This window comes from Chroicocephalus ridibundus, chromosome 3 (genome assembly GCF_963924245.1).
Source record: "Chroicocephalus ridibundus chromosome 3, bChrRid1.1, whole genome shotgun sequence".
NCBI classification, from domain to species: Eukaryota; Metazoa; Chordata; class Aves; order Charadriiformes; family Laridae; genus Chroicocephalus; species Chroicocephalus ridibundus.
In genome coordinates, this window is record NC_086286.1 from 57,675,616 (window position 1) to 57,698,022 (window position 22,407).

General features: G+C 45.0%; 1 protein-coding gene across 3 annotated transcripts in view; it reads left to right on the forward strand.

The window, feature by feature from the left end:
- The first annotated feature begins 6,525 nt into the window (after positions 1–6,525).
- Positions 6,526–22,407, forward strand: part of UST (uronyl 2-sulfotransferase) — a 163,065-nt gene continuing 147,183 nt past the window's right edge. For all 3 annotated transcript variants that reach the window (XM_063329272.1, XM_063329273.1, XM_063329270.1), the window contains exon 1: positions 6,526–7,154. In XM_063329272.1, the coding sequence (XP_063185342.1) occupies positions 6,890–7,154 (265 nt within the window). In that variant the 5' untranslated portion in view covers positions 6,526–6,889. The remainder of the gene's footprint in view (positions 7,155–22,407) is intronic.

Here is a 22,407-nt window from a genome sequence, read left to right on the forward strand (position 1 = left end):
AATGACATCCCTGTGGCAGATTATACAAAAGCAGCCAACGCATAACTCGTTTTTTGGCTAATGCCACTTTACCAAGTGAGGGATCCATGCTAAAGAGCTTGACATTTGCTGGCTTTTTGATACGTGAACAAACAGTTTTTCTGAAATGCTTCGATTACATGCAATCTGTCTGTGAATAATTCAGTACACTAACTTTCACCTTGTGAATTGTTTAATGTATAAGGTCTGAGAAGACCTGAAGAAACATAGGCCCAAATTTACTGAGGGATTTGGACCCCCTGTTGTTCATACAGTTGCTTTTGAAAATCCCACCTGGAGTCTGAGACTGCTAAGGGTTAAATGCACCATATCAGGTGCTGTTTTCCCCACCCCCCTAGGAAGGAATTTCCTTCTTCTCCCCTGTAAGTACAAATCACCTCTCTACCTTGCACGCCACACTAAGGTGTAGGATCTTCTCTGTCTTCACCTTTGGTGCACCACTCTTTTCCAGTCCCTCATAGGAATCTGCTTTGCGCTTCTTTTTTTAACTTCTTTTCACTTTCGCTTTGCGCCTTCCTTCTCTTTCACCATCTCCCCTGCAAAAACCCTAAAACCAAAAATCAAACAAGTTGGAGAGTCTTCTCCCACTGGTTGGAGCCCTCAACGTGTGGGAAAGAGAGACCGCGGTTGTAGGTCTGTCTTATTTTTTGATAAGACAGCAGTGGTGGCATTACTATTAGAATATTAGGAGTTAGAATATTAATGTTAGGAGGGGTTTCAGAGATGTGGATTAAGTTTTCTTATAGGCTAGACTAGATGGCTTTGTCTGACAAGGTCTGTTTCATCCTCCCATGACATCCCCAGCTGCAACATCAACACACCTCTTGGTGTGTTAGCTTACAAAGTTTTTCTCTATGCTACAGAATGTGATGCACTACGGGGAGCTGTAAAATGGCTCTGGGACTGGCTGGAATAAACCAGTGCCGGGATGGCTCTCTGCCCACCCTGGCTAATCCTGCTGAGAGCCCTGCGCTAACCCGGCTCTGCTGCTCCCTGGTATTACAAGGGCATAGCTCTGCATGGGGCTGCATGCACACACCAGCTACTTTGGAGGTAGCTACATGTTTTTAACATATTTTTGCATTTCCTGGATTTAGACATAAGTGCCTAACTGTCTACTTTAATTAATGCCTAATTAGCACCAGTACTGTATTTTCCCCATGTGACTGTCTCCATCTTTACATGTCTAAATCTGTCCGGTACATCATATGGTGTTACTCAGTTAATTGTCTAAACAAATGTAGCTTTTAATGGGTCTGCTGTCTGAAAACTCATGTTTACACATTACAACTTCTGCCTTTCTATTAGTAGTTTCTGCAGACAAATGCAGGAATTAGACTGCTATTGGAAAATCAATACAAAGAGGACACAAAGTCAAAGGGAACTCAGTTGGGGGTTTCTGAGTGGATATTTATGAGAGAAAAGGATTGATCATCAAGACTATACATTATATAACATCTTATTGCCCCTTCTGAATGATATGCATGCTGATTAAAAAGGAAAGTGTCCTGGTTGAATTCTCATGTTACCCATTTTCTGAGAAAATTAAGCAAACAAATAAAAACAGTGGTATCAGGAGTTTGGATAGCCCTGTGGGTAGCACTTTGTTGGAGATAGCCAGCAATGCCAAGCAATTAATATAAATACCTTTTGATAAATCCATCACACATAGAACACGTTCATGTAATTCCAAATACCATTTCAATTGCAAATTATAAATACCTCTTCTGAAGTGAACCTGCTCCATCAGAGTGTCACTAAGTTGTATCCATCTGGCACACAAGCTCAGTTCCCTGTCTTCAGATATTTACTGTCATATTTTTCCCAGCAATATATTCCTGAACTTTCCACAAAGGACAGAAATTAATACAACCAGCCAGCACAGGGCTGCAATACCGGTCAGTCAAGGCAGATGAAACTTGCAAGCATTCTATATGCATGAAATGAAAGGGTAAGGTGCAGCCTTATTTGATCTCCATCGAATTATCAACTGTTGCTGAATCAAGCAAAATAAAGTCTGTGCAGTTGCCATCAATTACTCTGTTACAGTCTCAACCCCTTCTGAATCAGAGGCTGCTGGAGGAATCCAAAGCTGCGATCTTTCATGGTTGCTTCTCAGATGACATTACATTATGTTATTCTGTTATACAAGTGAACCTTTGCTCAGTGAAGCCTTGCATCTAAATTTTCTCTGTCCTTACTGTCTTATGAAAATTAGGGTGCAGGCTATATCTTATCCCTTTCTAGTAGCTTATACCTTTGCAAAGTGCCTATTCTGAAATATCCCCAGCTGGGGAATTTTGCTTAATGAGTATTTATTTAGAGAATTTATTGAGAAAATTTCATCAAATAATGTTCAGATGTTTCTAGGAATAAGGGAAAGATGTTTTGCCTATGTTAGAAACAAAATCCTACCACTGCAAAAATGCGAAACCGTAGTGCATCTGTTCCTTGGAGCGTTGGCATTTTGTTTTTTAGGCGTGTGGTTTTGCTATTCCCATGGAAGACTAGAGATCCCTGCATAACCTCAGTTTATGTGGGCTCATTAAGAGAGAGCTGCAGCACCCCAGCAGCCTGGTGCAGACATTCCCAAACTAAATACTAGCGACATAGACTCAGAATCATGAGTGCACAGCTCAGTTGGCAAGACGTTACACCCAGGCTGGCTGAGCAGCAGAACCGACTAACCAGGGGGTGACCCATGCCGACGTGGCCAAACGAGTATCTCTAATGAGAACTGCCAGACGCACAACCTCCACGCGCTTTTTATCTCCCTCACTGAACATGTTTCTGAATCCATTCATTTGGAGTTGCGAATCAGCTCCGGAATCTCTACCACAGCATCATTATGGACCTGCTTTGAAATTTTCAGCAGCTCTGTTCTCCGCTCTGTTGATTGTACGGAGCATCCTCTTCCAGCCCTGGGGAAAGGCCTCTGTGCTCGCAATGTCCTTCTTGCTGGAAGGAGGGGAAGGGGATTCAGCCTGAGCAAAAGCTGGACCTAGGCTGGGTAGCTTCCTTCATGGAAGGAAACAGATTTGAGCAAAGATCCTGGAGCTGAAACTGGATCTAGGAGAGAAGGAAAAAAAAAAAGGAGTAGGACAAGGTCAAGGCAGAGGCAGAGGCTGAGGACTGCCGCAGTGAATAGCGCTCTGAAAATGATTGATTCTATGTCTGCTAGCACCACGGCACTCCCGTATGATGTCAAGCAGATTACTTGAACTACAGGTGGCCACCGAGTGCTCTTTTTATGCTGGGTGTTTGGTTTGAGAGCCTGGGGTCTGATTTGTAGAAGTAGTTAGCATTCACGACCGCATCTGAAGTCAAAGGGAGCTATGCTTTGAACATACAAAGTGCTGCATAATGCTAACTATTTCACCAAGGCAAACCCCAGTCATCTGAAGGCTGGCAACCAAAATTAATAGATGCATTTAACCTTAATCTCTCTGTGTCTCATTTCGCAATCAGTAAAATGGTGACATGAGCTACATCTCATGAAAGTAATTCATAAGCATTCATCATATGCTCAAGATACTGTAACAATGAATGCTGTAGAAAAGCCTGCTATGACGTTAATAATTCCACACTACAAGCAGGATTTGAATAGCTTTAAATAAAGCCCGAGGACATATGTTGAACAAAGAGATTAAAAATAAACTGAAAAGCTGCACATACAGTGAAGAGCGTCTGTCCCATGCACTGTACGAGGCAGCGGTCCTCTGAGCAAAACAGTATCATCACACAATTAAAGGCTAAATTGTAAGTCATACCCTCTACAAGTCAAACAAGTTTATCGGAAAAAATCTTACCTTTGGATTATCCTAAAGTGTCAACACTTGACGTTTCAACCGTAATATTCCTTTAACGTGGGGTATTGTGTTTTGGATTCTTTGGGGCTTTGTTGTATGAATGGGAATGTAGTAAGTCAAGGATGTATATATGTTTTAAATGCTTTATGCTATGCATGCAAAATCATACTGTTTTCATTAAAGTAGATGAGTAACAGGGGAATTAAAAATAGGAAAACTCTCGCGCTGTATCAAGCTATAGCACAAAGTAAATAGTATTAATTTTCCTGCTTGTTGTCCTAGTCTGATTTTTGGCATTTAAATTGATAGCATAATGTAGGTATGACAGTTCATATATGTGAAAGTAATTAATTTTACAGCTAATTTATACATTTAAGTATATGTTCCAGCAACAAAAATTTCTATTTCTTCTTCCTCCCAAGAGAATTTTTTACCTGTCGATGCTTAGAAATATGACAAGAACTCTCTCAATGGTAGAGTCTTCCCACTTAACTTTTACTCCATTGATTGGCCTGTTTTTCCATCTTTTATTTAAAAAAAAAACAAAACAAATCCTCTTCCTGGAGATCAAAGGCATTCTTTGCAACCAGAAAAATAAAGATTTATTGATTCACCTTACAGGTGTTGTCTGTCTTCTCATCAAAGCATCCATTTTTCTCAAATGTCCAGTGTAAGTGCTTACCTGTTTCTCATGTGCACAGAAACCAGCATCACTAAACAAATCTGCCGTGTGGTCATTACAAACAAGCCAGTGGATATGGAAGTATTCAAAAGAATATAAAACAATGTAAAACATCCATGGCAGCAGTGCAAGACAAAACGTCCATGGCAGCAGCACACGTTAAATAAGCCCCCGATACTTCCTAGGCAACATTAATGAGAATTAAGAAGCGGTAGTTTAACTGTGCAATTACAGCTAGGACTTTATCTGGTGAAAGCTGTTGGATATTTCTGTTTAAAGTGAACTGTAGTCCTAAAGGTTTACCTTTTGCTGTGACTTTTTTTGGTGCTTAAACACTAGCCCGAAGGGGAATTATTTTTTTTGTATCATATTACTTTTCTGTTTTTCACAAGTGAGGTGTCATTCCTAACTTTGTCTTTGCTCCAGGTTCTGTGTAAGATTGCGAAGGATACATGCAGTGATGCTGTAGAACTCTGTGAAACTAAAACCCGAGGGATTCCTCTCCAAACTATCATAGAAGGTCTGCTCTTTCAGCCAGTGTGTGGGTATTTTTTATGAAGGAATGCAGTGGGATTGGTTACTTATTGTCAGATTCTGGCTTTGTGCTCTTGTCCACACCAGCAAGATTAATTTCCATATTTCAGCAGATGCCCTTTGCTGCTGGACGCCAGCAACAAAACAAAGCCAGTAAGTGTAGGTAAGACTCAGGCATTCACCCAAGTCTTTCAGTAAGTGTCAAAACCATCTGAATTCAGTCTCCTGAGCAAAATTTCCAGCTGCAAATGCGCAAAGATTATGAGTCAGCCCCCCTAAATCATGATGCATTTTTTGAAGCCTCAAAAGGAAAAGGGTAATTGCTTTTTAATTTCTGACCTGGCGAGTTGCACTTAGGTCATGATTTCCTACTTTTCTCCCAAACCACGGTGGACAGAACTTGCTATTGCTTAGAAACTAAGAGCCTCGTGTGGCGCCGTGAGCAGGATCTTGGGGAAGCCCCCACCCCACTTCCATCCAGGTCCATAAAACCACACCATGAACTGGCAGAACCACCCCGAGCCCTCCTCCCTCCACTGCTGCGCTGGCAACGCAGCCCCACCAGGGAAGGAAATGTATTTTCTACTCCAGACAATGCCCAAGGACAAGAATAGCTCCAAATAAGCCATAAGGACATATTGGGGACATATGTTGTGTAAAGAGGATGAAGCTATTAAACAGCTCAGTGCTGAGCGAACGCCATTCACCCTCCACACAGTGGGAAGCGGTTCTCTAGGAAAAAACAGCATGATCGAGTAATTAGAGGCTGTATCATAAGCCATATGTGCAAGGGGGTCAAATTAAGGTTGCCTGAGCAATCTTAATTTTGCAATTTCTGTACTTGTCTAAAGCCATGTCCCCAACAGACAACAACCCCCGCTTTAATCATCCCAGCAAAGCCGCGAGGTGAAGAGCCACCCCGCTCTTCCCGCACCAACGAGCGTAAAGGTGCGGGGACCTTCATGCTGCCTTAGACTGGTCTAAATCACCATCATATTAAACCTTCCTACTGCCGTCATGCCTGCATGGGGAAAGGAAGGGCAGTCGTGTGTGGGCCATTGGAGCACTGGCGAGATGAGCCCCCAGGTCCAGCTCCCGGGGGGGTGTCCCGAGGCCTGCCCCGGGGCCGTGCCCGGTTTTGGGGCAACTCAGCCCCGACGGCTGCTGCCCGTGGCCGGGCACAGCGAGAAGCCCCGTCCCAGCCCCCGCCCCACGGGCACCGGCCCCGCACCCCGCGCAGCCCCTCACGGCGGTAGGGGCGGGCCGGGGCAGGTGGGTCGGCTCGGCCGGGGCGGGCCGGGCTCCGCCGCAGCCAGGGGGATGGGGCGGCGGCGCCCGGCGGCGCCCGCAGGGGTCGCTGGCGGGGAGGCAACGGGCGCGTCGCGGGGACCGTGGGCCGGGGCGGGCCGGGGCGGGCCGGGGGCGGCGGGGCCGGGCCGGGCCGGGCGGGGGGCGGCGGGGCCAGGCGGCGCGCACAAGTCGGCCGCGAGTTGCAGGCGGCGGAGCGCTGGCTGTAACTTGACACCGGAGCGAGAGGCCGAGCGGAGAGAGGGAGCGGAGAGCGGCGGAGGAGGAGAGGAGCCCCAGGGAGCGGGATGGTGACCACCTCCTTCCCCTCCCCTTAGCGGCGCTCCGCAGCAGCAGCCGCCGCAGCGCCGGGGACTCTCGCCTTGCCGCGGGGCCGGGGGCAGCCGGCGATGGGGACGGGACGGGTCCCCTGAGCTCCCGGGAACTTTCCCCGCCGCGGGCAGCCGGAGCCGAGCAGGCGGATGGAGGATGCGCTTTCCCGGGCGGGCTGCGTGACCCGGCGGCGGCGAAGGGGAGGATGAAGAAGAAGCAGCAGCACGGCGGCGGGGACTGCCCGGCGCCCCGGCCCCCCGCGACGACGGCGGCGGCGGCGGGAGGGGGCCCGGGCCCGGGCCAGGGCGGGGGCTGGAAGAGGCGGCGGCCCCTCTCGCTGCTGCCCTTCCTCTCGCTGCGCGACTACGGCTTCTGCATGGCCGCCCTGCTGCTCTTCTGCCTGGGCTCCCTCTTCTATCAGCTCAACGGGGGGCCCCCGCACTTTCTGCTGGACCTGCGGCACTATCTGGGTAAGGGCGGCCGGCGGCGGCGACTTGTTGCGGCTCCTCGTCGCCCCCCGTGGCGGCTGGGCTGGGGCCTGCCTCCGCCGCCGGGGGTGGGGGGCGGCCGCGGGGCCCCCCGGCTTCCCGGGCGGCGGGAGCGGGGCCGGGGGCGGTGGGAGGCCGGGGCTGCCCGGCAGGCGTGGGCAGGCGGGCCGGTGAGGTGTGACAGGGAGGCCGGGAAGGGCCGGGGAGCGGAGCGGGGCGGTGGGGGCGCGGCCCTCCCCGAAGTTAATTTGGGCGAAAGGTGGAGCTCCCCCTTGGAGGCTCTTTCTCAGAGCCCAGACGGAGCGGTGGCCGGGGGCGGCTCTTTGTCTGCCCGGTGACCGTGGGGGGAGCGCGGTCGCCCCGCCGCCCCCGGCCAGCAGGTGGGGTGGGGGGGGAGTGGCGGGGCCGGGGGGCAGCGGTCCTGTCAGCGCCGCCCCGGTGCTCCCGGGACGGAGGGAGGGAAGGAGGGTGCCGTGCCCGGTGAGGAGGAACGGGGTGACCGGTGGCTCACGGCAAAAGGTGCTGTTGTGAAGAAGAACAAACAACAACAAAAAAACCCAAACAAACACCCCCAAGCAAACAAAAAACCCGAACACGTGTAACTGGCGAACCAAGCATCCATCCGTGTGCAGCTGGCTGGCTTCTGGGGAGGAAGGTGTGCTGGGAGCAGCGGCGCTCGAAGGCTCGGTCGAGCTCGCTGCGGTGCACTGCCACAGCCTCCGTGAGCCCCAGGGAGGTGTCCCGCTGGAGCGGGTACGAGCTGCGGCCCGTAGCCCTCATCCGCATGATAACCACAAGTTCGCACATGGTTTTTCTTTGTGCCCAGTTTCGACATCGCTGAATGCCGCTTCCCTGCTTTAAGAGAGAAGTTGTGAAAACCAGAGTGTATCGTGAGGTCACATAAGTACGTCAAACTGGCAGGACTGTTCAAACGGGGAACAAAAACTAAGGGTTTCTCCCTGTAGGAGGATTACTACAGAATAATTTGAGGTGTGAGTTTTTACCGCATTAGTTACTCAGCATTACGTGTCTGCGGAGGTAAGCTTGTGGTGGTACACGCTGCAGAAGGGCAATCCATAAGAGACAGCGTTAAGTTGCACAAAAAAAAAAAATAAAAAAAAAATACAGTACTTGTATTTCAGAAAAATAAGCCAAAAATCCATATCTCTGTGTGCTTATTTTGTGAACATCTTGGGAATACAACTCTGTGTATGTCTGTTGCTTGTCTTTATGGGAAAATTATCCCATGTCTTTAGTTAACTGGTGAGAGCGTATGGAGAAGATACAGCCAGGCTCTTCTGGGAGGTGTGCGGCGGTAGGACAAGAGGCAACAGACAAAAGTGGCAACAAGGAAAATTCCGATGAGATATTGGGGAGAAAATTTTCAGCGTGAGGGTGGTCAAATGTTGGAACAGGCTACCCAGGGAGATTGGGATGTCCTTGCAGGTATCCAGGACACAACTGGGCATGGCCCTGAGCACCCCAATTCAATTTTTCCCTGCTTTGGGGGAGGCTGGGGGGAATAGGGGATAGGCAGGTGAGCAGAAGTCCTTTCCGGTTCATGTTGTTCTGTGATTCTCCTGTAACTGGAGAAAAACATAAGTGAAAATTCAAGTGAGAACAGGAGAACATATTGCCTTTTAGGCTGGAATTTTAATGACTTTTTTTTTCTTCTTCTTTAATGTTACAGTTAGGAAGGAATTTCTCCATTGAAGAGGAAAAGGACAAATTTCCCACCAAGGTGGACGCAGATTTTGTTACAATTGTTTGACTCCTTAATTGGATCAAGCACAGATCTCTATTTTTCAAAGCAAAGTTGATGTCAATTTTTTTTTTTTTTTTATTTTAAACTTCATTGGGGGTGAACGTTGCTTGGTTTGTGTGGGAATAGACTGTGAGAAACACTGGGTTATGCAGCCTCTCGCTTTGTGGCCTTTTGACTGTGTTTGAGGGATCTGAGAAATAAAACTAGGATCTGCTACACTAACCGCTCTAGCCAGTAGTTGTGTGTCTGCTGGAAAATCATCTGAGGCCTGCAGATGAAAGGCTTGGAAACCACGGCATTTTGGTGAACGGGTCGTGATCATTTTTGTGCAAGTGCAGAAGAGCCTTTATTGTGTGTGTCTGAACGTGATGAGCCTCTGGGGAAGGAGTGCAGTCGTCTTTGAAAGTGGTTTGGGGTTTTTTTGAAGTGTCGGCTCCTCTCAGGAGAAAGTAGACAGATCTATTAATATCTGTCCATTAACGAAATTCTGCACTTGTTATATCAATTAGTATAGGAATTTCCTCTCTGTGCCTGGGTCACCTGGGATGTTGAGGGCTTGTCTAGCACCCTGCAGCAGGCCAGTGGCTGAGAGGGAAGCAGAGTCCTTGCGGCTGGAGTCCTAGTACCCACTAAGCAAGTTGGGCCGCTGCCTCTGCAGGGAAGTGGAACCTATTTTGTCTGGATGCTAAGGTGCGTGCTTGCATGCTACTTTCTAAAGTTATTTTACATTTCCTTGGTGTACAGTTGCACTTGAGCTGTCAAAGGAGATGCATGTGGGTGACATTGCTAAGGGCTTTTTTTTTTTTTTTTTGATACTGAGCGTAGGTTTTGCAAGAATGGTGCTCACTCCTTGGGGTACTCAATTGGCAAGGTTTGCAAACTCAACATTTTTTTTGTAAGCAGGTAGTCTGCTTGTTTTCTAGGGGACTAACAGCTATTGGACATCCAGTCCAGTGAACTACCAAAGCCCTACATATTTGCATGTGTGTTCCATACAACAGTTGGACTAGTCAAGTCTCATGACAGTAAAAAAAATAAAACTACTTTTTTGCCCCCCTGAAGCCACAGATCCAGTGTACAAGCAAACTCTTTCCTTCTGGTCCTTCCAACCCACAATTTATGGTGCTAAAATTTAAATCCACAAGCAGAGAGGAGCAGTTCATTTGCAAACCATGTTTGCAACGTGTGAATTTTGCAACCGCTCTTACTGCATTTAAATTTACAAGAACCAAGAAGGACTAGACCAAAGGGAAAATTGATTTCTCTGTTTAATTACTTTGTGGCCTCCACAATGTGGGGAGGGGTCATCTTCTCTGGCTTTGAGTTTTTTATGTGCAAGTTTCAGTGCATTGCTCGTGGTTAGTTACGTTACTCTGGAGGGAATGCTTGGATGTTTTTTACTTCAGAACTTGAAAGGATTTTCCTAAGTAACAACACAAAACTTCAATAGCGATCAGGCTAGAAATCACACCTGCATCAGGCAGGTGTGCGCATAAAAGAAAATCTAGGCAGAGTGAAAACACTGGGGCTGAGAGACTTTCATTTTTTTCTTAGCCTGCATCATACAATGTGGAGGAGGAATAAGTTTATTTTCAAAGGAATTAAGTGTGAAGATTTGCTAATTCTATGAACTTTCCTTTGGTGGTGGTGGGGATGAGTGTAATTTTCAGAATATTCAGACTATTAGTAAATTTTTTTTCTCCTGGACTAGTTTCTCTGGTGTCTTGGGCCAGTTTCTGTGGTGTCCTGTGCATATGCGTCTCCCTTTTTGTTTGATTGGCATGCTGATGGGGGACAATCTATTGGAAAAACATGGCAGCTTGTAGGGAAGAAGGTAGCTATATTCAGTATTTCCATTTTGCATTTCCTTCTCTTGTAAAACTCTCGCAGAGTCATATGGAGGAAATGAGTGTAGGTTAGTAGATATGAGGCTGTGCTTTGGTTTTTATCCCATCCTGACTTCAAGTTTATAATAGTTTGGAGGACAGAAAGGTCTGTGGAAAGCTAATGGTTTCTGCTGTCTGTTCTGGCTGTGATTCACAGGGATGCGGCTCAGGTTCCACACTGTGGCTGTCCCATCAGGATAGATCTAGTGCCCTGGTTTTCAGCATGCAATCAGTGGGGGGCATGGGCATTAGTGGGTTATTTCTAAAGAATCTGTGGAAGATACTTAAAAGCACGACTGTTGCCAGTAGGTTTAAATTTGCTGTATGGGGATGCATACCAGTCCTGGACCATCCGTGCGCTCCAAAAAACCAGAAAGTTTAAAAACTGCCAGGCTTTCCAGTAATAAACTGGAGTATTGGGACTTGCACAACATCTATGAGGTCTTGCTTGTTGATTCTGCCAAGGTAATCCTGGCTTGCTAATCAAAACCCAACTCCAGCAGTGGGAGGAAGTGAGAAGAGTCTTCCCTTAGATGAGTAAGACAGAAATCGTAAATCTTGGACAGCTCTGTGGCTTTTGGGGAACACACTGGGGACTCCATTCCCCTGCAACTGCGGTGGTTTTGCATTGCTTTATTCTTCCCTGCTTTGGCTTGTGATGTATACATGCTTCAAAATACAGAAATAAGTATTTCCAAGGGCTGGTAGCAACCCTATAATGGCCAATAAAAAAAATAATCTTTTGATCTTCAGTATTTGCAGTGCAAACGTGTTGTTCATGTCAATTAAAGCATTTCCCCTGTTGAACTTCCCAGAAGCCTGCCAACAACTACCGCTGGTTTGATTTCATGTGGAAGTTGCCTGTGCTGTGGCTTCCTGTGCAAGACAAAAGACTTAAGTGGCCAGTTGTGTTCTTGAGACATCCCTATGCTGCCCCCTACTCTCACTCTTCATGCCACTGGAAGCTCTCAGGTGTTTTGGCCCGATGTGCTCGGTCGTCTGGAAGTCGTCACAACAACAGTTATGTTTATTTTGGACACGCAGAGGAATACAACCATAATGTTGTCAAATAGAAGAAGCAGAAAAAATTGAGTATTTGGGGAGGCTGTAACAAAAATCTCCAAAATATTTAAAACTAAACACAAAGTGATTTTTTTTTTTTTTTAATTGAGGTAATGTGAATTGACTTTATTTCAGTTGGGTGTTTTAGGTTTGTGGCTGGTTGTTTTCTTTTTTTTTTTTTTTTCCCCCCCTTCCCTGAAGTGTCTGGCTTTTTCCTCTTAACATGTTAAGAGAGGGACAAAAAAGAGAAACTGGCTATCAAAAGCAAACAATGAAAGTGACTGTCAGTGTTTTGTACACAAACTTTATTCCTGATCTGTAGGAGTGTGTGTGGGGGGAGCAACAGTTACGGGGGGGTTGGGAGGTTGGTTTGGGTGGTTTTTATTCTGGTAATATTGCATTTATATCTAAAGTGATGGAAAGCACAGAATTCTTCAGGGCAAGCTTTTCTAAACAATAAAGGCACCTAGCATGCTGCATTGTAGGTAGACAGTATGCCGCTTTTGTGTCCAAAAAGAGTTGTCTCATCCAGTTTTGTTTTGCCCGTGGATCATGAATCCTTTACGGTTTTAAAGGCCCTCCAGGTATGTGAGTAGGAGAAACACAGGCAAGGAAAGACAGTCTGGCCTATGGATGAGGTTTACTGTGTGGTGACACAATACCTGTGTGTATTGAAATGGATATGCTTTTAATAAGGCCCTGGTTATTGACAATTTTTTTCTTATTGTTTTCAAGAACATGTAGTGCTCTCAAAAGAGCTCTTCTGTACTCTAAAGCATTTTGATTTTTCTCTGTCTTTTCAGTGGATTGTTAATTCCATTGCACTTGGAATTTATTACGTTTTAAAATTCATTAACATTGTAAAGAAATTAAAGGTCAGTTTAGAAGCTGCTTCCTAAAGCCTTGAAAAGAGATGGTCTGAACCAAAATGAGAAGTCTGTAGCTATATCTTTCTTAATTAACTTTTTTGTCCTCTTTGGACTTCTCATTTTGCTATTGTGAATGTGATATGTGTTATCATTTAAATAAAATACATTTGGACTACTTCTGTTGCTAAGCTTGCAAGTTATAAGTGAGCTTTTCTGGAAGACAAAACACGTGCCTCATCTCCAAGAAGCTTTTGTTAAAAGCCTGCTTGCTCATCACTCACAGCTTGTCCAATTGTAAGATTAACAAAGCTCTACCTAATGCATGATGCTGTCAAGGAATACTCTATGGAGAAACAGAATACCTCGTTTTATGACCGACTTGAGCCTTTTCCTTTCAAAAAGATGAAGTGGTCACGGGATTACATTATCTTGGCTGGCCGTAAACCACTGTCTACAGTGAAGTCATAGCAAAAAATGTTGAAGACGGTGTGAATGTGTTGTGATGATATTCTAAATATATTTGGAAAATTGGACATAATTTATTCAGAGATGTATTTTCTGCTTTCAAAATCAGGCTCCAGTCCGGGAATCAGGTATTGCATATGTACAATGTGTACATTTTTCTGTTTCATATTGTCAGCTTTGTTGGGTGTGCTGGTGGACAGCCAGCTTAACATGAGCCAGCAGTGTGCCCAGGCGGCCAAGAAGGCCAACAGCATTCTGGCTTGTATCAGGATTAGCATGGCCAGCAGGAGCAGGGAAGTGATGGTGCCTCTGTACTCGGCACTGGTGGGGTCTCACCTCGAGTACTGTGTTCAGTTCTGGGCCCCCCTGTACAAGAGGGACATTGAAGTGCTGGAGCGTGTCCAGAGGAGAGCTACCAGGCTGGTGAGGGGTCTGGAGACCAGGTCATATGAGGAGAGGCTGAGGAAGCTGGGCATGTTTAGCTTGGAGAAGAGGAGGCTGAGGGGAGACCTCATTGCCCTCTACAACTACCTGAAAGGAGGCTGTAGAGAGGTGGGTGTTGGCCCCTTCTCCCAGGTGAACAATGACAGGACCAGAGGAAAGGGTCTGAAGTTGCGGCAGGGGAGGTTTAGATTAGATATTAGGAAGAATTACTTTACTGAAAGAGTGGTCAGGCACTGGAACAGCCTGCCCAGGGAGGTGGTTGAGTCACCATCCCTAGAGGTATTTAAGAAACATCTAGATGTGGCACTTCAGGGCATGCTCTAGTGGCAGAGATTGTAGGGGTTTTTTTGTTGTTGTGTGGGGTTTTTTTTGTGTGTGTATGGTTGGACTTGATGATCTCAAAGGTCCTTCCCAACCATGAAGATTCTATGATTCTATGACAAGGGATTTAAAGAATTAATTCAGTTCCTGATGAGAGGGAATATTACTACAGCTTTTTCAAAAATTTATGTGGTTTTGGTTTACTTTCAGGTTATGTGACAGTGGGGTGTATAGACACGTGAGAGGACAAGTTTACTGGCTAAATGGGTTGCTCCTCTTGGGCTTGGGGAGATAAGGGCGGGCTTCAGTTCCCTGCCCTGACAGACTTCATGTGACGTTGGACAAGTTGTGTGTTAATTCTGTCTGCATTTAATCCCCTTTTGTCCAAAGGGCAATTTCAAGATAAATGTACAACAGAGTATGATATTCTCAGATATTACAGTAATCATAGCCGTAGAAATCCTTAAAGGAAAAAGATACTTGTGATAAATTCTGTTGTCATGAAGGGATTTTGGCCATGTCAAAGAGGTAAGACGGATAGAGAGTGTTAGAAGGGAGCTCCTGCATAGGCTGAGACAAAGTCAGTGGTCCAGCTACTTTTCTTTTAAGGATATTGCCACCGGTCATTAACACAGTCTCTGTGCAGTTTTACTTCAGGAGTTATTGCTATAACACGTTTCTAGAGTGTCATCAAAGGGCATCAATTTTTATGTGTGTCCTCATATAGAAGACTTTATGTCCAGGGGAATGTAACCAGGTCAGTTATTTCTTGTTTCCGGTGGTGCTGCGTAGACTTGATTTGCAAAAATGAAAGTAAAAATACAGTTTCTTGAAGTGAATGGCAAGTACCTTGTCCTCTATCAGAGAATATTCAACCAAAATGAACTGTGGCTGTCATGGGACGAAAAAAGTGTTTGATGCATAGGTTCTCATATTTTCATACGGAATTAGGGAGGAGGAAGATTGCTTTTGCTTAGGGCTTGACAAAGAATGATAAGCATTAAAGGCTGCCAGAAAGGGAGACTCTCTAGCAAAAGTAACTCATACAAACGCTTCAACACTTAATGCTCTGTGGGGAAAATAAAGGCTGTGTAATACTTTTTTTTTTTTTTTTCCTTAACTCGAGTAAAGGATCTGAGACTAACATCTATGCTAGCTCTACTGTACTGATTCATGATAAAACTATTTTGAAATCAATAGCGTGTGTGTCAAAATCAGCCGTGACAGTAAGTGGAAGGTTTGCTTTTGTTACTGAAGTGTAGGTCTATATTGTCCAAATTTGTAGAACATATGATGAAGGTGTAATGGAGGGACTTGATTTTGTTGTGATCTTTTGGTGGGAACACTCTGTAAAATGGTCGAACAGGTCAAATAAGATCCTAGGACTGTTCTGACACAAAAGCTTGAAACAGTAAATAAAATGGGATAAAAAGAACAACACATTTATTTTTCATGTATGTTTCCAGTATCCTTTTCTACCCCCTGTTTCTAGCTGGTAACTGATGCTTTCTCCCCCATCCTGTTCTGATCCCATCATTTAAATTCATGTATTAATAACAAGAGAGAATTTCTGATGTCTTTTGCGTCTAGCAAGAAACTGGAATTACTGAAATTGCTTGAGTCTGTTTTGTATGATAATCATCCCATTTTTTTTGACATAAATTTTGGGCACTTAAGAGATCCCTTCTTTCTGGGTTGTTGTCTTAGCCTTGTGTGAAAATACTTGCACATTGTTAGCTTCTGGCTCCCGCAACACATTCAAGCAGAGCACTTATTTCGGTCTCGTAGCTGTCCCTCTGTGCAAAGGCAAGTTTGCAGGTGAGATGTAAGAGTATGTTTTCATCTTGGACCGGAGAAAAAAGTCTGTTTATTGGTTTTGTTGGAAGTTGTGACTTTGCACCTGCTGCTGACCCCCTGCGAGCGCTGTTTTAAATTGCAGCGCTGTGAAAGGAAGCCCTGTGTGCTTCCGCTGTTATAAGTACAGCCAAGGGGGTGAATAGCCACTCTGTGTGCTCATGCGAGTGTGTATCAACACACTTTCCAAAATAAACTACCGCATTGTGATGCAGGGCAGATAGTTTTAAAGGATGCGTGTATAGCCCTTTCTAATTGGATTGTCTTTCCTGAAGAATTGGGTGGATGGGGGAGGTCCCCCTGCCCCGCTTCTGTGCCGTGGTGCTTTTGGAGCAGTAAGTTTTGGAGCCAGGGCTTGCAAGGGTGCAGGGGCTGCTTATTCTTACCATGGGAGCAATAAAGGGATGAGAATCCTTTTGAAATTGGTGAGAATTAGGTTGCTCTTCGGATCTCACTGTAAGATTCATATCACTCTCAGCTATCTGTCTGTATTTCCTGTCTGATCACTGGGGGGGGGAGCCACTTCCAGGTAATTACAGTTTATGGTAGATGTATGATGCAAGTAGGATTTGTCCTTTTCGGAGATGTCAGTTGTCCATATCCTGTTGCCATTAACTTGGAAGGGGACACCAGGCTTGAGTACGCTGCCGCAGCCACTGCTGCCTTTCCCTGGGCAGTGGAGGTGCTTGCCCATAAAACCTAATCTGATTGGTGCAGCAGTGGCTCAAAAGCATAAGCTAAAAGCCGGTGTGTTGTTTTGTTTTGTTAACTTTCAGAAGTTAAAAAATGATGGAAAATGATGACACATGACTTTTCGCCAAGGAAAGTTTCCCCATTGTTATTGGTGAGCAGGCAAGTAGATTTTCAAACACAGCTTATGTTTATATAATGAGGCATTTGTTTTTCTTTGTTTTAGAATCTGGGATAGAGGATGTTTGGAGACTGAAGGGGTGGATGGGAAGTGGAAAGCAATTATTTGACTGAAATTTATTTTACTCTCTTGCTCTTTAGAGCTGTACAGAGGGAAGAGACCCTCTTTTGTGGAAAATACACCTGTGGTTTTGTTTGTAAGCATGGAAGCACAATGATTAGGTTTGTATTACAGTTTCTGAGTGCTAATGCTTTAGAAAAAGACATTTGGATGCTTGCCAAAGCTTTCTTCTTATCACGCTTCATGATTCAGGGTAGAAGTCATTGAGAGACTGGGATGGAGATCATGAAGCCCATGGCAGTTTGAATAAAGAAGCAGTGCATCTCTGCCATACATAAGCAGTATCTTTTAGCACCCCAGAGAATGTTTATTTTAAAAGTCTCTACTGGTCAAGGGCATGGTTGGTTCAGTTTAATGTATCTGCCCCAGAGAGAGGATGCCAACATAACCTTGTACCCATACAAGGTCACCAAACTGCTAGCAAGTGACAGATCTGTGAGATAACCTGCCAGCGGCTGGATTAAAAGCTGCTAGTCAAGGGGATTTGACTCATTGTTTCCTTTTTTTTTTTTTCAACTTAGAAAGTTCTGGACATTTGAGGGGAGAAGGTGCTTCTTACAGCTGTGTTTGTAGTTTAATGTTACATGTTTCTAAAATACATACAGCAAATTTGTAATGAAAAAGTGAATGTTTGGTGCCTTTTGCCTCATTGCTGCTAGGGTCTCTTGTGTAGTCTCTGTTGGTGCTCGGCATTGGATCAGAGTGGCTGGTTACTTTGGAAGAAACTGATGATCTCAAAGATTTTTACATGATATTTCAGCCCCAAATTGAAAGCTTACTCATTAAATCTGAATTCCAGCTCTGTGTCTTTTTACCTTGTAAGATCTCTTAAACTTTCTTTGGGAATTCTTGTGCAGATTAGAATTTGCATTGTTTTTCTGAATAGATTGTTGGGGTTTTTTTAATTGTCTATTCAGAATATGGAGTTGTACACTTTTTGGTCCATGGCAGTGACTTGTGTTGAAACAGGCACAAGACCTGAAGGCGCTGAGGCAGATGGGGGGATGTAAGAAGAAGCCTTATGACGCTTCAGAAAGCGTTTGAAAATTTGTCTCACAGTATACCAGTTTCAGCTTCAATTTCAGATGACACAGTAATTTTGTGAATGCCTGCAGTAATTGATTAGTGTTATTATGACTTTATTTATCTCAAAGCAGTTAGCAGGAGATAATATCAAATATGGCCACTTTTTCCTTTTTTTTTTTTGGTATCAGAAAGGAGTTAAATACAGTACCGATGCAGTCTGTTTCTTCAGTCTCATCTTCTCTCATCTTATTGCCTTCTAAGATGTGAGCACATGCTTTTCCTTCCACTCGTCTTGTATTTGCAGGTAGTTGCTGAGTCCTCTTGTTAATTTGTTCCTGTACAACACCAGACCATGTTTAGCAGCTGGTGGTTTCCAAACCATGTCTTGCTGGTGGTTCTGATTCCTTCAGCCAGATTCTCTTTCCTCAGCAGCTTGCATTATAAAGCAGGTAGTCTTGTCTCTTTTGTCTGACCTGCATCTAGAGAAGAGCCATCTGAATCTCTGCATTGAAAATCAGAAGTAAGTGGGATCTTAGCAGAAGCGTCCCATGAGTAGCCCATGCTTTTGCATTCTTAAAAGGTAAGGAAAAATGCTAATGAGGTACTTTGAAATACACAGAAAGATCTTGGAGCTGGGAAGTTGGCAGACCAAGTTTGTATAAGTTTGATGAGATTACAGGTAGAAATTGCATTCAGATTGGGTATTACAGTGCCAAGGAGAGATTTTTAAGTGGGAACGAACTAGTGGGGGGAACAGGGGACAGACAGGTGTCTTGATGATCAGAAAAAGTTACGTGATATTTAGACTGTCTGCGGTTCCCTCTGAAGTCAGCTGGGAGAGACAGAGGAATCTCCAAAGAGCAACTCAGGCCACTTGTGTCTTTATGGCAGCTGAGGCCCTGACTTGTGAACAGAGAAATGCTTGAAGTTTGGTGAGAAGAACCTGAGTCATCATGGTATTTATTCTTAGAAACATTGGTTGATGACCTGTGTAAGGCTTCCAAAGAGGTGGAGGAGGAGAGGGGAGAGGAGCCTGAAAGTTACACTATCAAGACTTTTAGATGGATAGGTCACTTCATGTCAGTGGGTCTTTGAAACCTGAGTGCTTAGGATGCCTCAAAATAAAGACTACATAAAGTGCTGGAAAAATATCACTGCAGGGAGTATCTATCCCTGCTTGATGAATGGATTTGATGCCGTGTTTGTTTCTCCCTAAGTCTTGCAGTTCCATGAGAAGGGTGTGCGACAACAGCTTTGATATAATCTGAAACGTTGCAGTAGGTATTGTAAGGCAAAGGCTGTGAAATTGCTGACTTCTCAGTTCCTTTCATATTTACAGCTGATTGTTCTTTCCTAGCAGAACTCCCCATTGAAATGTACAGATTTCTTTTGTGTTGCCTGTTGGGAGATATCACAATAAGTAAATTAGGATGAAAAACAAAATAGCAGGGCCAAAGCCCTACCACCTGTGGTTGAGTTTGGGTTTTTTGTTGTTGTTGTTGTGTTTTCTTTTCTTCTCTTTTATTTTTTTCCAGTTGTGTCATTTTGGTTATCATAGCACACAGCATCTGTACAACAGGGAAAGAGAGGTAGCTGTATATATAAGTGAATAGTAGCAAATGTATTGGCTACCATTAGGAACAGGCATGGAGAGACTGAGAGCCGCAGTCTGAGGAAGCGTTGCCGCTTACTGTCTGAGGAAATGTTGAAAAAGGAAGCAATTTGGGAGGAAAGAGAAGTCTGATGTTTTATGTAAGTCAAAGAGTAGCTGCTGTAGATAAACATCTCCTGATTGTTAAGTATTTCCCAACCAATTTAATTTTCTGTCAGAACTAAATGATTTTCAGCCACCCTCAGAGAATCACAGAGTGGTTGAGCTTGGAAGTGACCTGTGGAGGTCATCTGGTCACAACCCCCTATGCTCAAGCAGGGCCACCTAGGGCTGGTTGCCCAAGACCATGCCCAGATAGCTTTTGAATATTTCAAGGGATGGAGATCCCGTAACCTCCATGGGCAATCTGTGCCAGTGCTTGGTCACCCTCACAGTAAAATAGTGTTTCCTGATGTTCAGAGGGAACCTCTGTGTTTCAGTTCGTGCCCATTGCCGCTGGCCCCGTCAGAGGGCACCACTGAAAGGAACCCAGCTCCATCATTTTCTCCCTTCAGGTATTTTTATTCATTGATAAGATCCCTCTGAGCCTTCTTATCTCCAGGCTGAACAGTCCCAGCTCTCTCAGCTTTTCCTCATGTGACGTGCTCCAGTCCCTTTATCATCTTTGCGGCCCTTCACTGGACTATCTCCAGTATGTGCATGTCTCTTGTACTGAGGAGCTCAGAACTGGACACAAGAGTACTGCAGGTGCGGCCTCACTTTCTGTACAAGGGAACGTGATTTGAGAATGTGAGAGGAAAGCCCTTTGCAAAGTAGGGGCTTCTTTGGAGGTCTTTCTCAGCACATATATGAAGGGGAGAGGAATCCAAGTAACCCACATACTTGCATATTGTCTTTCAGTTGCAGATTTATTTCTTAAATCACTTTTGAGCTGATAGAAGTTTGGGTTAAGAACTGGATAACGTTACTGATGTTACCACTGTCTCGCATGTAAAGTAGCCGTTCTCAGAAGTGTGACTAAATGAAAGCTGAAGTAGTAACTACTTCTTTCTCTGAGAGCTCTCTACATTGCCTCGCTAAAAATGAGCAAAACCAATCACTTAATTTCATCCATTCAAAAATATTTTTCTGGCGAATCAGTCAAATTTAGTGTGAGTTATTCAATCTTCTGATAAACAGCCTTACCCTATTAAGCCGGTTGCATTTCCCCCCCTCCTCTAGTTTTGAATCTGATACTTGTCTCATCAATGAGGCAAGTTTTGGCAGAGCTCTGGGATTCTTTATAGCTCAGCGGTCGTCTGTTTTTTGCACTGTGCTACATGGAAACAGCTGACAGCTTCAATTTTTTTTTCCCCTGGAACATTTTGGCTATGAATGTTAGAAGCTGAAAGATTTTTAAATATAATGTAGCGTCTTTCACCATCTGACCCCAGCTCAAATACAGCTGAGGTTGACAGTAGCTGGATCGTATCACTGTGCTGAGGTGTTCAGTGACTCATGTGCTGTAAGTTCATTGTGTAAGTTGTTGTGATGCCATTGCTGGCACTGCCACTCTCCTCTTCACTCTGCTGGCTCAAGGATATGGCACGTCAGGCCAGCGTGGGAACATGTAGTGGCAGTGGAGGATCCAATGGGTTTGATCTGGTGGGGATCCCAATGGGCTGGTGTTCTTCCCTCCCCGTTTCTGCATGCTGTGGTGCTGGCGTATGCGCTGTCCGTGCTTAGTGCAAGAGGGAAATGCAATTCAGAAAGATGTTACTGTGGGTTATAAAGCTTATGGGGGGCATGGAACCAACTGTACCCAAGGTAAGAGCTGTGCCTGTATAGTGGATTACTTTGTACTACCCTGCTCCATAGTTAGAGGTGTTTGTTTGGAGCTATTGTATCAATGATAAATTTATTCCTTACCAAAAAAAAAACCAAACCCAAACAAAAAATCCCAAACCCGAGCTTAGAATTTCCTGCTTAGGTGTCACAGAACAAGAAATCTCAGTCTTCTGCAAAAGAACCTGCTAAGTGTCTTCTTCGCCTCCTCTTCTCTCTCTGTCACTACTGACTGTAGCGTACGACTTCCTGGTTTTTATCCTCATACAGCAATTTCTGTCTAGCAGGTCAAAGAGGAAGGTAAATATTAAAAGGTTGGCTTTTTTTATTTAAAGGGCACAGAGAGGCCACGTGCCTTTCTTGGTGTCATTTAGCTGATCAATAGCAGTATCAAGAATAAGGCCATGATTCCCTGCACCCTTAGAAGGGCAGTGGTTTCCCTGGAAACGTGTGCAGTGTGTCCAGCAAAACACTGATGCTCAGCAACACAGAAGCTGCTGCTTGCCCTTATCCCAGCACTTTCCTGCCTCTCCTGGCTGGGGTGATTTGAATTTGTACAGTCTGTGGGGCTCATATCTGTGCAACGTTCCTGAAGAGTAGTGAGGTTATTTTTCTGATGGGGCTTCTGAAGCACAAGATGGTTCAGGGAAGTGTGAAAGCAGGTCTACCAAGCTGTGGAACAGCTTTTACCCAGCAGAGCCTCTGTCCAGCATAGGTAAGGGAAACTCGCATTTTCCTGTCTGTGAGTGGCAACTTTTTAGAGTCTTTCCTCACCCAGTTCCCATTGGAAGGGAAGTCTGCTACTGCAGAGCTGTACGTCAGGCTTGGGACTCTCAAAATGACAGGGAAGCGTGTGGGAGGGAGTGATAGCTGGGAGAGGAAAAAGTGGGGTGAGAGAAGGACAGGTTGCTGGGTAAAACTTTCCCCATTTAAGCTAGAACAGCATACCTTTTAATGTATTCTGCTTAAAATGAGCCTGCAAGAGACAAGAATAGTACTGGGGGAGCAGATAAGTGATAAACGACATGTTAAGGAGCCTATTCCCACTGTAAAGTATTTCTTGCTTTCTGCAGCTGTCTTCAACACCTCTCTGGAATTTGCTCACCAAAGCCTCTA